At 44.8% G+C, this 20,200-nt stretch overlaps 2 protein-coding genes across 5 annotated transcripts in view; both read left to right on the top strand.

The window, feature by feature from the left end:
- The first annotated feature begins 384 nt into the window (after window positions 1-384).
- efhc2 (EF-hand domain (C-terminal) containing 2) lies at window positions 385-10,265 on the top strand. The gene is made up of 15 exons (XM_079357574.1): window positions 385-529; window positions 1,431-1,619; window positions 1,895-2,045; window positions 2,222-2,445; window positions 2,785-3,036; window positions 3,830-3,937; window positions 4,811-4,949; window positions 5,834-5,999; window positions 6,095-6,237; window positions 6,596-6,792; window positions 7,212-7,345; window positions 7,557-7,754; window positions 9,033-9,125; window positions 9,318-9,417; window positions 10,074-10,265. The coding sequence occupies exons 1-15, from the start codon at window positions 488-490 to the stop codon at window positions 10,197-10,199; spliced, it is 2,262 nt and encodes a 753-aa protein (XP_079213700.1). The 5' UTR covers window positions 385-487; the 3' UTR covers window positions 10,200-10,265.
- A 5,295-nt stretch (window positions 10,266-15,560) lies between these two features.
- ndp (norrin cystine knot growth factor NDP) overlaps window positions 15,561-20,200 on the top strand; it is a 20,057-nt gene continuing 15,417 nt past the window's right edge. The window contains exons 1-5 of one of the 4 annotated variants that reach the window (XM_079357101.1): window positions 15,561-15,892; window positions 16,002-16,068; window positions 17,054-17,193; window positions 17,819-17,936; window positions 18,073-18,141. The gene's annotated coding sequence lies outside the window, so the exon portion shown is untranslated. Of the gene's footprint in view, window positions 15,893-16,001; window positions 16,069-17,053; window positions 17,194-17,818; window positions 17,937-18,072; window positions 18,142-19,673; window positions 19,803-19,849; window positions 19,913-20,200 lie in introns of those variants that run through there. The other 3 variants (XM_079357100.1, XM_079357102.1, XM_079357103.1) reach the window with 3 other exon arrangements.

Below are 20,200 nucleotides of genomic sequence, written 5' to 3' on the forward strand. Positions count from 1 at the left end.
GTATTTTTATCCTTTATACTGTGATGAATAAGTTTTACATTTAGCCATGAATGTATTTTAACTCGATTATTAAAACAACGTGGAATATAATACACATTAGTTGCGCACAGGGATCCTGCCTGTTTCTGCTCTCTATCACATCACGTCATCACACATTACGTCACAGCCGAATGCGGAAGTAAAGGGCAAAGACGTGCGAAAACGTACTAAAACGTCTCCAGGAGACCCTGTGGGTTATTAATGTCTGAATTTCTTTAAAAACAGCATTGTTAACGTATTTTTCTATGATTAGTTAAATTTTGTCTTTAACCTGCAATATGCTCTTTAAATGTTGTATTTTGTGTACCATGCCTGCTCGTACATTTCGTCGCGTTGCTAAGCGACGCCCCCTTCTAGACGCTTCCATGGTAACCAAAAAACAGACCCGTTGGGAATTTTACAACTGCTGAGTTTTACAAAGACCAAACTTTATTTTGCTATTAATGCCATGGCTTTGCCTTTTCTACCCGGGAATTCAACCAACAAACAGGTAAGTGAGTTTTATACGGGACTGTTTGAACACCGGCTGAGCTTTAGTTTGAAATATACAAGACGGTTAACTTTGTAGCATCTTACCTCTAAAAGCTAATTGTACTGTATGTATATAAACAAATTAATTAGTTTTTTTATAAGAAGACTACACATACCACAGAATAAGAGCTTGGGAAATGCGTAAACTAATTTAAATTGTAAATTGTATTTAAATATACATCATTCAAAGTATGCTACTGGTACTTAAGAATAAATATGGCGCTTCGTAAACATAATGGATTTTTTTTTCTATCCCATAAATAATGCTTAAAACTGAAGTGAAGTTTTTTTAGACGAACTACTAACGTGATGGTGAAATACCCCAAAAGACCTAAGTCTATAGGCCTACCTGTTTAGTTTTTATCCACGTTGACCAAATCACTGTGGAGAAAAACTGAAATATTACACATCAGTTAACCATCCAGATGTTACATAGCTACACTTTCAGCTGTCTTCATGTATAATGAGCACTTCAAACAGATCAGAATATTTGTACATTCACCAGCAAGACTAGGAATAGGCAACAAGACTATGATTTATGATGGAACATATTTAATCTTTCCGTGTTTTTATTTTTACTTAGTGTTGGATTAAAGTGTGGAGAAAAACCCTTTCCAAGCTATCTCAAGTGTTAATGAGCTGAACAGCACTGACTGAAAATATAAACTGTAACTTGTCTTTCTAGGCCTAACACAACATGGAAACACTTTCTTAGGAGGTTTTTATTTCATGAAATTGAAGTAGAAATGTATGCTTAAGTAATCACTAACCCTTAAGCCTTCCTCCTGTGTATGCACTTTGAATTAGAAGTGTGTACAGGAGAGCCAGAGTGTAACATATCCTCCCCTTGTGTGTCGCAGCTGTGTAAAGAAAGTTTTCATAAATCTCAACATTTCGCTGTTTCCAACGGACTCCCATTGCTGGTGGGATTTGAGAAGCCGGGCATCGGAGGAGAGCTGTTGAACGGCCAGAAGATCAAATCAAATTTTTCTGTTTACCCCAAAGGACAGGGCACTAATTTACCAGCATGGGTGGCCTTCGACAAAAAGGTGTGCTGTCTTTTAACCTACCTGTTTTACCTCTCCAGGTGTTTTGTTCTCCACACTCTCAGATTTACATCACTGTCAACAAAAGCTCTTTTAAGTAAAAATACAACGAACAGTGTTTACCTATTCAGGCACGAATTTACGAGCCATAATGTTTTCATATTTCTGTTCTGAGTTCATTAAAAAGTCTTTAAATCCCACTGATTTAATGTCTTAAATCCTTGTTTTGATGAACTCTCTTGTTCCCCCTTTCTCCCCCCCCCCCCCCCCCCCGTCAGGCTCTGAGTTTTGACGCGTACTTCCAGGAATCCGTGCCTGAAGCCCAAACTGAGACGTACAGGATCAGGAAGTGTAAAATGTACTTCTACTTGGAGGACGACACCATACAGGTGGTGGAGCCGGAGTGCAAGAACAGCGGCATCCCTCAAGGTGTCTGTGATATCAGAGGGTCGTTCATGTGTTTTTGTTTTTTGTCATGTGCAGTGTTGCATGCAGGTTCCAGCTGTCTTCATGATGCAGTGACCCCATTTGATGGACAAAACACTTGAGTGAGCAGTTTAACAGCTGTCTCCTCCCATCGCTGCCTGTTTGTTGTGTTTTGACAGGAATATTTATCCGTCGCCAGCGCGTCCCCCTGCCTCCCCCGGATGATGACCAATTCTACAACGTTTATCATTTCAACATCAACCAACAGATGGTGCTGTACTCACGCACGTTCACCGTGACCGACTGTGACCCTTTCACAAGGGACTTCCTCACCAGACTGGGAGTGTATGTAAATGACAGTATCACTGTACCTGATGACCCCTACACCAAGTTACGGGAACAGGTGGGCATCACAAACACACTGAGCCGGTGTTTCTTTTGTTCTTTTACGTTTTCTCACCTACGTACATGTCTCCTTCTCTTTTTACCGTTCTGTCTTTCATTTTCAAACTGTTGATAATGAAGTCACACTAATTAAAGTAGTTTTAACACACTTGTGTAATGTAAAGCAGATTCCCTGAAGAGTAACAATTAAATAGTGAGATTTTTCAGAGAGCAAAAATACAATATGTAATTTAAGAAAAGTGACAGGTCAAGCCTTTTTGAACACTGACAGCTGTGAGAAAACGCTTTATTTTGAAACTCTGTAAATCAACATGAAGGGATCTTTAAACATTTCCAGATGGAGAAAAACATGAATCCTCTTCGACCGTATGAGAGGTGCGACAGGCTGAGGCGGTTCTTGGACCAGGACCGCAAAGTGCTGCGCTTCTTCTGCTTCTGGGACGACACAGGCAACATGTTCGGGGACCCCCGGGAGCTCGTCCTGCACTACTACCTGGCTGATGACACCATCGAGATCAGAGAGGTTATCTCAAAAATCCCTGGGAGAGGATCTGTGCCCAGCTTCCTGCACCGCAGCAAACTACCGAAGGTGAGGAACCACAAGACGTTCGAAAGGTGTGTCGGGGGGGGGGGGAGCTCTCAAAATATATATCTCAAAAAATAAAATAAATAATCATGTAGAAATAGATTGTGGGTTTATTGATATAAAATAGGACCCAGTATGGATTTCATACGTCTTGACTTAAAACACAGCAGTGCTTTCTATTCCACAACCATGACAGAGCCTTACAGTTAGAGCTGGTTATTTCATACTGAATGGCTGGCATTGCCTCTCTGTATGGTTCAGTGACTTTTCCTTTTCCTCCAAACACCCCCCCCCCCCCGCCCCCCCATCCCTCCAGACCTCATGCAGCCTGACAGACCTGCTGCAGCATCCTGTCCCCCCAGAGCATTTTGGCTTTCTCCTCCAGTTACTGACTCAAGCCTAATTCATGTTGAAAGACAGCCAGAACTCAATCGTGTGTGTGTGTGTGGGTGTGTGTGTGTGTGTGTGTGTGTGAGACCAGTAATTTAGTTTGTTCTGATGCCTTTTATTAAATGTCAGTCCGAAAGGTTGGCCAAAATTAACCATCCAATTGCAAACCACCAACACGTCCATCACTTCTCAGCTTTATCTCTACACTATGTTAGATCTCTCTCTCTCTCTCTCTCTCTCTCTCTCTCTCTCTCTCTCTCTCTCTCGCTCTCCCCTCCTCACTATAATTTGTGTTGCTTTATCTCTCTGTCCAGATGTGTGCATATACATGTCTGCATGCATAATACTGTTCAGCTCCGTGTGATGTCACGTTTAATGTGCCGATGCGTTGTACTGTATTCTGCAGCTTGGACACACCCACATGAAGCAGCCCGGAGAGGTGACGGACCGCGTAGTGCTCAACGTGTTCTGCTCGACGAGTCAGGGAAACCGCTTCATGCTGGACAACCTCAAAGTATGTTCTGTTTATCCTAACAAAAATATGCTAAAGTCAGCGAAGGAGATGAAAGATTGAGGGGCGTTGCATCTGAGATTTCACCATCTCGTATCAAGTAATCTGTCACAGATAAACGGGTGTAAACAATCCACGGGAGGACCTTTCCTTTTTTAGCAGACAGCTGCACCTTGACTCAAAACTACAAACCCATCAAGAAATGCTTTTCTGACTTCAGTACCAGCCAAGACGAAGCCCCGCCCTCAACCTGCTGCACAGCCTTTGAGATAGACTCTGGCCTTACATGCAACATCGTGCACCACACATCGTGCACCACCAGTGGAGCACTGGTTGTTTAATGGGAAGAAGCCAAGTTCACTAAATCTTGTCGGCTTCCTTTTTCAAAACAGAAATCGAAACACAATGCAGAGTAGGATGTTTGTAATACTCACATTTAGTGTATTGTTGTCCACACTAATGTCCACATACGTATGGCTTGCTGGTACCTGGATACCATTTTGACAGGTGCAGGTGAAGTTGTCATAGTGTTCAATACTTTTTAATACACTATGGTTTAAATTATACATTCTCTGTAATTTTAGCAAAAAATAGTTTTTGAGGATGCCAAAACTTGAAGAAAAGGTCTTTTTCATAAAACCGGTGCTGAAGAGAGGAACGTGACCATCAAAAATTCCTCCACACTTTGTAGATAAGTGTGTAGAGACTCTTCCAAAACCTTCACAACTAATTTGTGCAGTTTAGACAGTGTGCTTATATATGTTTGTTTGACTAAAGTCTAGTTTGACCTTGAGTCCCGTCTTTGTCCTCTCTCTCTCTCTCTCTCTCTCTCTCTCTCTCTCTCTCTCTCTCTCTCTCTCTCTCTCTCTCTCGCAGACTTCAGGGGGCCAGGACGAGTTTTATAAAGACTGTGATCTTGCTCTGGGACGGGAGCTGAACGTGTGGGGCCGCAGAGTGCTCATCGCCGACTGTGACAACTTCACCAAAGAATACTATCGCTTCAGATACGGCACAGGTAACCAATACGAGCCGTTCAGGACATTTCCGCTCAGAAACGTTTAAACTGACTAATTTAGTCCTGAAAAATTATAACATTGTGTAGCAGCTAAAAGATTAAAATGTTGCTAATCTGTGCATCCAAACCCAGATATATAAAAATAATATGAAACTTTGTTGTCAGACAAAACATTAAATTTTCTCCATATTTGATGTTGATCTGGTTATAAAAAGAGCTAATTTATGAAATGATTACACTTCACACCGGCACTTCACCTTTTAAAGACGACGCTCGTGTAGCCAGTGCTCTTGTCTGCAGTACATAATAATGAACACTTGGGGGCAGTAAGCACCAGCAGGAAGTTGTTCCTTCTGTCACCACTGAGACTAATGGTGCACATGTTGACACATTTGTTCAGAGAGTGAAGTATTTTTATTTTCACTGTTAATAAAACTCAAATGTTCTGAGTTATGTTTTTTTTTTTATTACTTGATGAGGCTTGTAGCAGCTGATATGATGTTCTGGTTGTCTCGCTCCCTCCTTGATGGATGTTAGAACCAGTAACAGAGTTAAGCACTGACATCAGATACCCCGGCCCTCCAGCGCTGGAGGACTACGAGAGGCACACGGCTCCCCAGCAGGAGAAACCAGAGCTGGTCCAGGACCAGTCTGCCACCCTCGGTTCTGGGTCTGGCTGCATTAGTCACAGTAGTAAAGCAGACAAGGCCCTGCAGTGACAGAAGGCCGTGATGGAGGGCCCGGTCTGACTCTGAGCAGTCAGAGGTCAGACCCGCATGGATGGATTACCTGCTGCCCTCCTCCTTTCTTCTTTCAAGTGTTTTGTCTTCTCTCTCTCTCTCTCTCTCTCTCTCTCTCTCTCTCTCTCTCTCTCTCCCTCTCAGAGGACTTCACCCCGGTGCAGTACAAAGCCCCTCTGGCCCCGAAGCCCCCTAGGAAGGTGCCCCCGTACAACGGCTTCGGCTCAGAGGAGGACTCTCTGGTCTCCTGCCAGAGCCTGCTGCTCCACCCCCCCAAGAAAGATTTCCAAAAATTTATGGCGAAAGACAGGTTGGACGACCCGTAGTCACAGCCAAAATCACATTACACACTGTGTTGTTTGAGTTATGTGTGTGCAATAGTGTATGCCCCCCCCCCCCCCTCAGATGTGGCCTCGACAGTCATGTGCTGAATTTCCGAGCCAAGATGTTGACCAGGGAACCCCTCGACAGAGACCGGGTGTTCGTCATCTCCTTTTACCTCAGCGACGACTCCATCAGCGTGTTCGAGCGTCCGCAGAGGAACTCAGGTAAAAAACAGAACAACGTTTGGAGCCGAGCCTTCGAGTCACAATACACAAATCTACGACTCTCATGGCAAACATTAAGATCGTCAGATAGAGTTTCCATCTCCAGAATCTTTAGAAAATGATGAAACAGATGACAGTGAGTGCATGGAGCCGCCTTTTCAGGGAAATTCCCATCAATATAAATCAAGGGGAGGAGAGGGTATGACACATTTACGACCGTTTAAGATGAACAGTTTGTCTTTAGGTCATGGTCATGGTAGGTTTGCACAGCGTGGGTCCAAATTCAATATCCAACGATAAGTCTAACGATGAGAAAGCCGTCCTTTAATCCTTTGCTCACTCGCTGTCGGCGCTCCAGGCGGGCTCGGTGGTAAGTTTCTGGAGCGTGGTCGCGTGAAGAAGCCGGGTCAGGAGAAGTTTAAGAGTGAGATGTCCGAGATCTTCACGGCTCAGGATCTGTACGTCGGTGCCACCGTCTGCCTCAACAACTGGAACTTCCAGCTCCTGGATGCCGACGAATACACCTTCAGCTACATGGAGCGACATGCTGATGAGGTAGGGAGAGAAAAGGAAGGAGGGATATTTGTTCGCTGTGACCTTTCACGTTTTTTTTGTCGGTTCTCTGAATCTGAGATTTCAGTATCCAAAGATGAAGCAGGTTTCTGAAGCTAAATAACCTGATGTTGGGACATTACCTGGGTATTCTATTTTTGTTGTCATGGTATTGAAGTAATTCTCAATTCAGTTCAATTTTTACTTTAATTAAACTGAAGTTTTGAATTATTGTATTGTGACCACCCTAATGCAGTCTACTGTATTATAAACCTCAATCCCTGCAGATTAAATGGATGTTGATTATTCCATGTATTTCAGTTAGGGGGGATAAAGGGCCGCCCAGAAATGATGGACATTGTATTGATTCCAGTTGAGTTTTAGTGGCTGCTGAATGTGATCAAAGGTCATTTTGTGTCCAGTTCCCCAAAGCCGAAGTGGGAAACATCATCAGTAAACTCCGTTCGATTCCGGAGGAGAAACAGAGCGAGATCAGGAAGTTCCTGACTCTCAGCGACACCGGCAACACCGGCGTCATCCCCTACGAGTCGTTCAGGTACAGCACCTCTGCAAAAAAAAATCTATCAAAGATAGATCCAAGTTTACATTATTTCATCATTTTTATTATTTCTACTTTTTTTTTTTTTTTTTGTAATTTCACCGTCCTTGTATAATTGTATTTATTATGTGAGCACCTTTAAAATGTTTTACTCTGATTCTAACTGTATGTGTCATCCTCTCTCTCTCTCTCTCTCTCTCTCTCTCAGGAGTCTGTTGACAGGTCTTGACTGTGGTCTATCGGAGCACGAGGTTCTGGTTCTGAGCCGAAGCTTCTCGGAGCGCGTGGAGAGGCCTGCAGCCGACGTGGGCCTGATGCTCGCTGTGGCTCAAGACTTCCTCAGGAAGAAGCACTTCGATGAGCTCCCGGCCATGGCCAGAGCGTTCGCACACCAAGACCGACACAAGTAGGCACACACACACACACACACACACATACAGATGTTTGCTTAGGACCAAACAGTGGTGCAGCAGAAATACACACACAGCCACAGCGTCACAACAAGACATCAATCGTACAGCCGGTGGCCCCATATCTCTGAGCAGCGATTAGTTCCAGCAGTGTGGGACTGCAGCATTGGAACCAGATGGGCCCTAAAGACCTGAATGGCATTTAGCTCTGCAGGCTACAGGACACACACACACACACACACACACACACACACACACACACACACTTACTCTCTGTTTGTTTTCTCTTATTAAGAATAAAACCACATTTTAATGCATACATGCTTCATACTGCAGACCTTTACCACGGGTCTTTGAATTTTACCACGGGTCTTTGAATTTTCATGAACGGACGGTTAGCATGCGGTTTATCTAGCGCTCAGTTAGCATCAGACTGCTCGTCAACCTCTCTGCATGAGAGAATGGGGCCTTGGACCAGGGTTGTCACAATTCCAGATTTTTATACTTGGATATGATTGGAATTATAAAACAAACAATATTTTACCTGTTTGGAAACCACGGCAACAAAAATAAAAGTCAGGCTCGGCACCCACTAAAGAGTAAATTCTTGTTTATCATTACCGTAAATTGCAGGTTACACAGGCTCTCTTCATCTCAGGGCAGCTTTTTTTTTTGTATTGTTGTAAAATATGAGTTCAAGAAGTATAAAAGTATTGAACATTTTGAAAACCTTGCTCTGGACACAAACAGACCTACTAACACACAAATATGAACCACAAAGACTTCTTACAATTTAGCATCATGATGTAGTTCCTCCAGCCTCCTTTATGCCCTTTTATTGTAATTCACACTCAGTAAAATCTGTTTATTTGGGGTTCACAGTCATAGTCAGGCATAGCGCCTGTGCTTGGTTTCCATCAGAGAACTCCTGGTACTGCTGTCGGCGAGCAGGTCATCAAACTGAGAGCTGGTCCGCCTCAAGTAGCTGAAAGCAGCAGGAAAGTTCATTCAGATAAAGTTAATGAAGGAGGAGGGGAGATTAACCAAACAATGATCCCATGCATTTGCAAAAGTCCTAAATTCACTTCAGTTTTCCTTTTGGTTGGAGCAGAGCTTCAAGGGTGTGTTTATTGTCTTTGAGACGTATTCAAATAAGCCATTAAAAACAGGCCGGCAGCCGGATGTCTGTCCACATGTCTGGATCCTCTGCTGATAGTTCCCTACTCTCACGCTGTATTCCTCTGTCTCTGCTTTTCTTGTTTTTGTGTCTCCAGAACGGGACGTCTCTCCACCAAACAGACGAGGACCATCTGCAAGGCCGTCCACCTCCCTCTGCCTGACAAGCTGCTGGGAGATCTGCTTGGCAGGTGATAGACACACACAAGGGACGACCAGATCCACTGCAGCATTTCAAGATCGATTTTTTATTTTTTTTTGCTGATTTTGTTGAGTAACAGTCAAAAATGTTGCGTTGGAATCAGATGAAACTCTTTCTATCAAATCACGTGAGAGATGGTTTCAGTGTATTACATGTGATGTTGTTTTGGATCTGTCTGCAGGTTTGCAGATGGGGACAGCGTCGACTACCACGCTTTTCTGGCTGGTCTGGACTGGTTAAAGAATCCGTGTCCTCCAGTTAAGCCTGAAGACACCGTAAAGGTAAGATCGAAGAACAGCAATCACATATAAGAAACAAGAGCAGCAGAAAGGAGGAAGGAGCAGAACTCCTTAATTCGAAATGCAGACTTCACAGTGTGTGCGCAGATTTTCAAACAGTCGTAATTAGAGAAAAAAAACAATCCACGTTTTACCCAAATCTCTGATGACTCATCAGGGCATGCAAGAGCCAAAAAAACAGGATCAAGTCTGAGAGAGGGAACGGTCGAATGGAAGGACACACACACACACACACACACACACACACACAGAGTTAGAGGTGATCAAATAGAAAGGAAGTAGCTGCTTAGTTCTTCTCGCTTGTATTTGTATCTTTCCTACGTTAGTCTGATTTAGCATGCACTGCTGCAGCCAAGTCTAAGCAGAAACAGGTGAGCAGCACAGATATACACCATGGCATGACAACAAAGAGAGAATGAGGGCGTACAGTATATGTGTGTGTGTGTGTGTGTGTGTGTGTGTGTGTGTGCATGTGACACAGTGCTTACTTTACTCCTCCCTGTCACGGTTTCCAGCTGCTCTCTGTAATCCATAAGTGGTCCGCTCAGATATTCTGAACTCCACAAAAATGTCTGAAAGAAAGAAGCCGATGGCCGCTGAAACATTTCTCTAACTCTGTGTTTCTGTCTTTTCTCCAGTTTGACCTGAACGTGAAGTTCGACGCCGAAGAGCCGTCAGTGAAAAACGTCAACTACTCATCACTCCTGCGCGACGTCTTCAGCACTCCCTCCAACGACGCCGATCTAACAGCCACCATCCCATAGACAGCGAGAGGGAGGTCACATGTAAATACACACACTTCTTGTTCATTAAAAAAAAAAAAAAAAACCCATCAGGTGTCAGGTGGTGGTTTGTAAAACTCCAGGAGGGCGGGACGTTTGTTTTTTGTATGTGAATGTGTTGGCAGTAATGGTCTGTTCAAACTTAAAACAAGCCAGTAACGTGGAAAATTGATGCTTTATGGAGGAAAAGTTCTGAGAACACAGATGCTTTTTGATGTGTGTGTGTGTGTGTGTGTGTGTGTGTGTGTGTGTGTGTGTGTGTGTGTACAGGAGAGTTGGTGTAAATCCCTCTGAGACACAAGGCGTTAAAGCAAAAACATATTCTGGCTGTGCTCACACATAGAGATTTAACCTCCAGCGCTGCACTGAGCTGAGAGTGAGCGATGTGCTCCGTAAGGTTACAGACATCACTGAGCGCTAACTCGGCTTATCTCCTTATAACGTTTTCATGAAGGCAGATTCTCACACAACATCGAACATTCATGCGGTCGTGTTCTGGGGTCTCCACGGACAGGAATCGGATCAATGCATTGGAACAATTTCAATGATGATGATGAAGACTCTTGGTGTATTTCATCAAAGATAAATAAACTCGTTTGGATTATTTTACCAACATGTTGACTTTGATAGTTTCTGTGCACGAGCTGCATCAAAGTAAAGACATCTTGGATTCACTTTGATTTATTTTGTTTTTTTCTTCATTGTTGTTTTGAAAATAAAAACTTTTTTTTTTTCTTCCCAGTAATACATTTAAAGTTATAGCTGTATGTAGGAGCGGTTTATATTCTAAGATAGGAGAGTTACTTTAATCATTCAAGCGATGAACAGGCTGAAAAAGTGAGGTCATGATTAAGACTCCGCCCACATCAACTTTGAGGACGACTGCAGCATCAGTAGCTCACTGTTGATTATATTTAGTGAGTTTATTCGGCTGTATTAGGGGGATTAAACCCCGAGGAGAGTAGAGGGACAGGTTTGGAGGGGGGGCGGCCTCAGAGGTCTAATTTACAAAGAACTACGTCCTCATTATGTGTGTGTGTGTGTGTGTGTGTGTGTGTGTTTGCGGGCGGGCGGCACTGTTTGACTATAAAAAGGTTGTTCAGGTTGCGGCGCCACTGAAATCAGAGCCTGCGTTACAAATTCTGCTAAGAGGATAAGTCAAACATTAGGTAATCAACCACCAGACCCCGTGTGTGTGACCAACACACACATCATTCACACGCACACACTCGCCTCACCCCCTTCACACCGAGCACAGAAACAGTGCATTACATCAGCGGCAGCATTATCAGGTCCGTTCTGTCTGCATTCACACATACTAAAATATTAGCTTGAACAGAGCGACACAAAGGGCGACGTCACTGCGGTCGCTGGTGGTGAGGAGCTTCCTGGTGCTTCTTTTTCTGGCTTCTGAAGAACTGGAGCAGAAGAGGACAGAGAAGGGGGGACGCAGGGGGAGGACAGAGAGAGAGAGAGAGAGACAACCCCTCCCTCCCTCCCTCCTCGTCCTCCGCTCCGTCTCCTCCTGTCAGTCTTTGTGCCCACGCATCCCCGTTTTCTGCTCTGTCATCCTCTTCAGCAGAGCTGCAGCCAACTCGCAGAGTGGCTGAATCCAAGTCCTGCTCCTTTCAATTAGATGAGTGATACTTTTAAAGGTTTGGTCCCTAAAATGTGTCCACCTGAGTGGCTCAAAAAGCAAATGTTTTGGGTTTTTTTTTTTGTCAGTCACAAACTAAAAGATTTTATATTTGATAAATAATCAACAGATACAAGCAGAAAAAAATCCACTTGTACCCGTATGGTCAAATTTCCCGAGTGCAGTCAGGGCCAAGGCTGATCGTCGTGCATGAAAAGAAGCTGCTTCATACCCTCTTAGTTTTATTCTAGCTGTGATCGGCGTGTGTGTGTGTGTGTGTGTGTGTGTGTGTGTGTGTGTGCAAGTAAGTCAGGAAGATTTCTGTCCTGCAAAGAGAGCGCGTTGGAAAGAGGCTTCAGCGTCTCTCAGCAGAAGCAGAACACGGAGGTTAGCTGTAAAGAATCCCCTCCTGTTGTTTTGTCACGGCTCCATTTCACTGCTGCTGCTGCACCGACCGCCGCACAGTAAAAACTGATACACAGGAAGGCCACGGACGTCTCTGGGGTTAGGAGGATCTCGGTGCGTGCTGGGCTTCATGCGAGGCCGATGTAGTCATGGCTAATCTATGAAGTCTAAACAGATATCTGAGAAGAAGAGGGGGGGGGACGTTTCTGTTTACTGGCAGCGGGCCTTTCTTTTCTCATGACAACAAATCCTGCACCTGGAAGTCCACAGACACACACTCATCACAGAGCACCTGCACTCACACGAGCTTGTTTTTCTCCCGACGCAAAAACTTCTGGCCCCAAAAGTTCACTCTGAATAAACGTCGAGAAACGAATGTCACGCTGCAGCTCTCCTGGTTTCATCTGCTTGATTTAGTTTACTCTTCACACGATCGAATCTGTTTCATTATTCACGTCTAAAGACGACTGATGATGGATGTTTAAAAACACGAACCTCGAGTGAAGAGTCTGGGAATGAGAGGAGACATTGGAGTGTCGAGGTGGCTCTAATCCCTGCTGTGGGAGATTCTCGCTTCTCGCTGGTTTCACTTTGTTGGTCTGGTCGTTGTTGTTTCTTTCCAAACACAATGTGAGGTTGTCAAATTCTTCAACACGTCTTCAGCACCTCTTGTTTCAGAACTGTACAGTCTCTGTTGTTGTAATAATTCAAAGTGTCAAAAAAACGACAGACATTTTCAAAGACATATTTGTCATGACAGCGAGGCGTGCAGGGGAGGAAAGAATCCATCTTAAATTGCAGGTAATCTCCTGCACACTGTCTTAATTGCACATATATGTTGCCAACAACTTGCAGGAGTTTGCCATTTTTGGTTATTAGAAGTGAAAGTTTCCCAGTGTCGGTGGTCCAGGACTCCGATTTTATTTCAGTTTAGGAACGGATATTGTTTGAAGTTCTTTTTCTTCTTGACAGAATTATTACCGCGAGAAATCAAATAACACATTCATTTGTCTGAACTGATCTGGCAGACGTCGGTGTATATACCTCCTGTCAGTACCTGTTGGCTTCTTCATACAGAAGAGTGCGTAAGCTTGAGAGCCCGCCGGTGTCCCAGGAGTGCTGTAAAAAAAGATGGATGTGCCTGCTAAGTGTTCTCAGCCCGGGCCAAATTGGGGACCTTCTGTAACGGCACTTCTATAGAGAGGAGGGGAGTTAAGCATTCATTCCAGTGATTCCTCAGTGCCGATGGGCATTGGCACACTGAAGGGGGGGGGGGGACTTAGGCCGCGCTTTAGAGGGTCAGTCCTCGCCTCAGGTGCACATGGAGAAACACTTAGCTTCTCTCTCCTTCTTTAATATCTCCTCGTGAATTTTTCACTTTCTCCATTTCGTCCTTTTCTTTCCCAGCTGATCTGATTGCACTCACATCGCCGTGTTCATGACTCTCGTGTGTTAAAATCATTAGCTTCACTGTGGTCCTCCGCTCCTCTTTGATACCGCCGTTTAACTCGCTGTTATATTCCGTGATTCGGAGCTCTTGTACTGGGCCGACCGTGTTTCCCCCCCTGAACTCTGAAACCAGACCTGCTACTCTCATCAAACATCGGTTGTGTTTGGCAGCGGCTGCGACATTACTTTACCTGCCCGAGAAGAGAGAAAGTTATTCTACACCGGCTGTAAATTACAACTATGGGACTTTTTCCTTCTCTCGGCGGAGACCATTTTTGGGGGGCAAACACGCCAGATTTTCTGTTGAGCACCGTTCCGCATAAATCTCCCAAAATTATAGCCCTCTTCCATTTTTTTCATGTAGTTAAGCATACAGATGGAAATCGATCCTCCAAATGCAGAGCGGCTCAGTCAGAGCGCACAGATAATACTTACCCTAATGAAATAGACTTTTTGGAGGGAGAAGGAGACAGGCATTCACTCTTTAGATGTCAGATCACTCCGAATTCTTTGCGGCAGAGCTAAAGATAAACGGAGGACGTCACGCCCACAGGCTGGCGTGTGTGTGTGTGTGTGTGTGTGTGTGTGTGTGTGAGCGAGCGAGCTGTGAGGTGACCCTGCCCCGCTAATCCCGTTATCCAAAGATGGAGGAGATGACTCACCTCACGTCAGGTCCAGTCACATCTCCGTCTCTGGCGTGTCGGACCGCCTGCAGCCGAGGTGGGACCTGATCCAGAGAGGGACAATCTGCCACGTCACACTTTAGTGTCTGACCACTAAACAGTGAACGCTAAGATATTTAAAAGTTCTCTTTACATTCGTGTCTCTGATGACCGTCCAAAGATCATTTTGCTCTCTGAGCATCTTTGTGGTTTTAAGCTTCTAATGAACAGAATCATCACTTCATTTTCAATTTCTACATTTTAATCATCTCTTCACAGACTTGATGCTCTCAGAACAAACACTTAGATTTTTCTGTGAGTTTAAATTCTTGACAGAAAATAATTGGAGGTAAAAAAAGGAGCTCCAGGTAAATAAATGAAATGACTCGGTCAGCTGAATCCTGCTTTTGACTTCAAGCTAAATTTGGTTCGTTTTTATGCTAACCTTTTTTTCCCTCTCTGCATATAAAGTCAGAGAGTGAAGCTGAGCGAGTTTGAAGGTTGAAAAATCTGCTTAAAGGTATCATCTGCTCGGTGACGACGCTTCTTATTTATAGTCAGCTGCGATTGTTTTGGGATATCTTCGGCCTCTCTGACTCAACATCGTGTCAGTGATGGGGCGCCGGTGTCCTCGTGGTTGGTGCACGCTTCATGTACAGAGGCTGTAGTCCTTTAAGCCCCCCCCCCCCCCCCCCCATCTCCCTGTCTCTGCTCAGTTTCTGACTCTGTCTACTGTCACATCTCTAAAATACAAAACCTCAAAATAATCCTTTTTAAAAACCCGTCTTGTTTTTGAAGAAGACTTCCTGTAATGGTTTTGAGTTTATCGGCTTTAATAGGTCGAGGTAGAGATCGTCTCACTCACTCGTGCATTTTATAAACGTGCAGAATCTGCTCTGTGATCTCAGTGAAATCCAGATGATTTAAAATACATTATAAAATATATATTTATTTGAATGATCCTCATATTCGGATTATTGCACAAAGCATTGGATGGCACATCAACATGCTGAGTCATCACTTCTTAAAACGTTATCTCTGTGTCAGACAGACGTGCCTGATGTTATTTCATCCCGACCTGCAGCTTTAACCCCGGCGCTGACAGCCGCCGGCTCTACCCAGGCGGGGTGACACATCAAGACGACTGTGCGTGTTGAAGATTTGACAAACGTGACTCTGTCGACAGTCGTCACATCACATCGCTACTTTTCTCTTTCTATCCATTGAGCGTCCGTCTTTGCAGAAAGTGTTTTAACAAGATGTCAGAGAGCTCTTGTAGGGGCGGTTTTATCATCTCCCCGGATCCCCTCTACTGTCTCCCCCGTCCCCCCCCTCCCCCTCTCATCCTCCCCCCCTCCCTTCCTCGCATATGGGATTCACATTTGGCTTCAGTGAACATATTCTTAATGTGATATTTTGATACATTATCTGAAGCCATTCACCGCCTGTCACCACCTCTCCAGTGGAGTCCAGCCGAGCCGAGCCGAGCCGAGCCAGAGGAGAGACAGTCACATCGTGTCCAGGTGAGTTATGAGCATTTAACTCGACACTGTTCGCAGCGGGGATCATTTACAAGGCCTCAAAGTGTAATCAAAACACAAACGTGAAGCCTCTCACTCTCTGTCTCTGCAGGAGCCTGTTGGTGCTGGATACGTTTTCACCCTCTCCTGCTGCCGGCTGTAAATCGCCTCTGTCAAAGGTGTGTGTGTGTGTGTGTGTGTTTGCATGTTTGTGAGAGGGAACAGAAGGTGAGAAATTTGGGGGTCAGCCGAGGTCTTTCAGGTAATTGTGCTTCTTAAACTTTTGACCCACTAAGCCGTACTTAGAGTGGTGCAGCTCGCTCCCCTTATTTCCCCCGAGAGATTCGGACTCTGCATACCAGGACGTGTGAGTGTCTGAACATATGCTCACGCAGCTCATGTTATTCTTTTCCAGCTATTTTGGCGTAGCCCTCACTTGTATTCCCACACAGTCTGACTGCCCTGCTCACATATTCAATCCATCTACGAGAAACACATCATAGTCAGTCATGTTGAACCCCCCCCGCCCCCCCCCTCTCTCTCTGGTTGAGTGAAACATGTTGGAAGAATGCATCCTCAGTCCTCCGACGCCAAACGATGTGACTTATTTGTCTCCTGATTCGGAGCACGCCCAAACAAAGTAAATGAAACTGCGGCCCTCAGTGTCAGGTTATGACATCACTCAGCTAAAAAAAGGTAAATTAGCATTTTTAAACCTAGATGCTCTGTTTGATTATATTTACAGTTTAAGTTAGGGATTGCATCTGCAGCAGTGACATTTACACTGTAGTGACCACAGATTAGCTCTGATTCAAACCTGAGCCAGTCTCCGTACATGGGGCTCGTGCATATAACCACTCGGCTACAGACACACACACAAACAGCTGTTACATCACTCTTTTAAAAGCCACCAAACTCCATTGACAAAAACATCGATTTTTACCCCAAAGTGTGAGTTTCTACGACTGCTTCACCTGGTTTGTCTGATTTCTGTGATTTTCTTTTTCCCTTCTGAATCTTAAAAGATTAAAACATCTGCAGCAAATCTATAAAAAGAAGTTGAAACTGTGGTTTTAAGAAGTTTAGATGCTTCAGTCCTTTTTCGATGCTGCATGTTTGAAAATGATAGAAAGTCTGTTCACATAACGATCGATTGTGTTTAAGGAACTGAAGGCAGTGAACAGGTGCTTACAGGTGAGGATTAAATCCATCTGTAACTGGAGACACTCTCCTGCAGCCTGGCTTCATAGACGTCCAGAAGAAGAAGAAGCATGCAGAGCTGCCTTCCCCCGTCTGCTCGGCTTGTGAGTGAGTTAAACAAACAACCAAACATTCGTGATCATCAGAGAAAGACTCAGTTAGCTGCTGTTAGTACCACTGCCTCGGATAATCCTGAAAATCTGGCCGCCTATTTTTCCATATTTCACACATTAACAGGCTGATCTAAGCAGAGGCAGATCAACAACTCACACTTTGTCGAGGTAAAATGACAGTTTTGTTAACGGAGTCTGGTGGCTTTGAGGAGAGAGATGTGATGGTTAAAAAAAAAAGAAAAAGTCTATGAAATGTTGTCAGACACACAAAACAAACAAATCTGAGACTGTAAATTACAAAAAACAATAAATTATAAAGAAGAAAAATTATGTTGAAGCCTTTGCAGTCGGCTGAAGCTCTCTGATGGAGCGTGTCCCAAACGTTTTGCACGTTTTAGATAATAATCTGAAAATATACAAAGATTTATCCAGTGTTGAGAAACGCGGGCGTTCTTTAAACCCAGCCACTCACATTGCAAACACGCTCAGAGAGCCGCAGAGTGACTGATGTAATATACTGCAATGATGTTTGCAAAGCCTGAGAGACGGTAGGGACGCCTCTGTCCTCATTAGCTTCCATTCATCCCAGTCTGTCCCTCTCTCTCTCTCCTCACAGTGTCCGTCTTTACGTGAGACGGCCGGACGAGTGCGTCGCTTGTGTCCAAAACACACAGACGCAGGAAGTGAGAGTCCACAGAGCGACTCGTGCAGGAAACACCGGACCGTGTCACAATGTGAGGGACCGTTTTGTGTTTGAGACAATTCCTGTTTTGTGTTTTTAAAACTTTAACGACGAGTGAAAATGAAAATGTTTCACGCTGCTTCCTCCCTCCTGTATTTAAACACGTGTGTCACTTTTTATTCCTGCAGGTGGAGGAGCTCCCTCTTCATTCCCCCTGCTCACAACACAGATGTCCCCATTAAGAGAAGACTGCTGAGGTGAGTTATTTAACCTTCCCCCCCCACCCGCCCCTCGCCCACCCAGCCCTGATGTCACTGCAGGAGAAAGCGCGTGAAGAGGAAAGGCCACGGAGGCCAGTTGTTTTTAAATAAACTAAATCTGCGAACAGTTTTATAACCCTGACCTCGTAAAAAAAGCTGCTGCAGCTTTTGGTCAGCTCGCTCCTGATGGGCCGAGCAGAGCCGTCCGGGGCTGGAATTCCCATTTGCCACTGTGGAGCGTGTCGGTGCGTCAGCTGGTGTGTGTGTCAGAGAGAGAGAGGGAGAGAGAGAGAGAAAGGGCGTGTGATATATGACTGCTGTGTCACGATCCACATGTGACGAGCGTCCTCACAGGCAGAGCATCCAGCCTGCTCCCTCCTTCTCCCTCCTGTTGGAGGAAAAGTGTGAGTGTGGGACAGAAAGAGAGGGAGGGAGGGAGAGAGAGGGAGGAGGGAGGAGTGCTGAGACAATCAGTCAGAGAGAGAGAGAGAGGAGAGGTAGAACAGGAGGAGAGAGGAGCTCTGTGGGAAACAATAGTCAAACAACAAATCCAGTGTTGCGTGCAGGATCTCAGACTCCCTCTGGATACGTCTGCTGTCCGTCTGCCGCTGAAGGTAAGAAGCTCCAGACTGCACACCTACACCGCAATCCTGTCTGCTTTTTCCTCCTCCAAAGGTTTCTCCTAATCCTCCTCCAGTTTACTTTTAAAAGATGCAATCATTCAGAAAAAATATCTCGGGAAGGCTGAGAAAATAGATTTGCGCATGTTTGCGATAATTAAAAATCGGAGTCAGAATCAGATTTTTGCAAAGAAAGGTTTAAAATCCACAGAAATGTGATTCTGGGGTTTTTAGTGAAAAACAATAAAAAAGAAATGGAATCAAAAATATGGCTGCATTGGGCGGGTTCGTGTACTTAAACAAGGAACTTGACTCCAGTTTTACTCAGGCCTCGTAAAGACACAGAATAAACCTCAGCCGGGATAACAAGCTCCACCGAAGTAACATGAACATGAAACTTCTCCGAACTGGAAAACAGAATAAATATCAGCAGGAGATGAAGCATAAAACAGCACAAATATTTAACATTAAAAATAATGATTCCTGTTTGAAAGATGTCGTGAGAGATTTGAAAAGTTAGCGCACGAATGTGTCCGATGTCCCCAAATTAATTTACACGCTGAATAAGAGGCAGCGTGCCGTGCAGCACGTCGATAATCCGGCGTGCGGCGATGTCACACGTAAAGTCAGACGGAGAGAATTTTTATTATTTCGACTTGAGTGAAAGTTCATCCCAAATCTCAGGTGCACATTCCTCTTTTTTTACGGCAGGTATTTCATGCTCCGCGCGCGTCCAGGAACAAGCGAGTGATTGTGATTAGGAAGCATTGTGACATGATGTGTAATAGGAGGAAACATGTTTGTGTTGGCACCGGTAGATTCACTAATCAGGCACTGACAGCGAGGCGGGGAGGACAGAGGAACTCAGCGTGTGTGTGTGTGTGTGTGTGAATAGGCTCTCATACTGTATGGATATGTGTTTTACAGGTGTGTGCGTTTATGTCCGTAAGTTTATGATTGACTTGGCCCGCTCTGTTGGAGCCTGAGGCAGCTGGCTCACGCTCGAAGGAGATGATGACAGATATAATATACTCTGTGGTAGGTAGGACGAGGAGGAGGACGAGGAGGAGGAGGAGGAGGAGGAGGGGGAGACGAGCTTACACGAGCTGAGAGTTGGAGGCGTGCGTGTGAGAAGGAGAGAGGAGAAGGTGTGTAAATGAAAAATGAAGTGAGCGGGGATAATAAGAGGGGGGGAAGAAGACGTGAGAGTAGGTGGAAGGACGTCTGAGAGAGAGGCAGGAACAGACGGTGCCAGAGAGGAAAAAGAGCGAATAGAGGAAACAGAACGAAACTGAGACGTGTGAGAGGCAGAGGTGGGAAGAGAACACCGAAAAAAAACTCTGTGTTAGGATACTTAAGGAGAGCTTTCAGGTGTTTCACCCAACTTTAATATCCTCGTTCCCTGCATTTTCAGATCTGTCAAAATTTTAATTTAT

This window comes from Symphodus melops, assembly GCF_947650265.1.
Source record: "Symphodus melops genome assembly, chromosome: 12".
NCBI classification, from domain to species: domain Eukaryota; kingdom Metazoa; phylum Chordata; class Actinopteri; order Labriformes; family Labridae; genus Symphodus; species Symphodus melops.

Bases quoted from the DNA above. Each gene is read 5' to 3' on its own strand.
- efhc2 (XM_079357574.1), top strand. From the start codon at position 488: ATGGCTTTGCCTTTTCTACCCGGGAATTCAACCAACAAACAG. The intron at 1,620-1,894 runs GTGTGCTGTCTT...CCCCCCCGTCAG, and splicing joins GGGTGGCCTTCGACAAAAAG to GCTCTGAGTTTTGACGCGTA. The intron at 3,037-3,829 runs GTGAGGAACCAC...TGTATTCTGCAG, and splicing joins ACCGCAGCAAACTACCGAAG to CTTGGACACACCCACATGAA.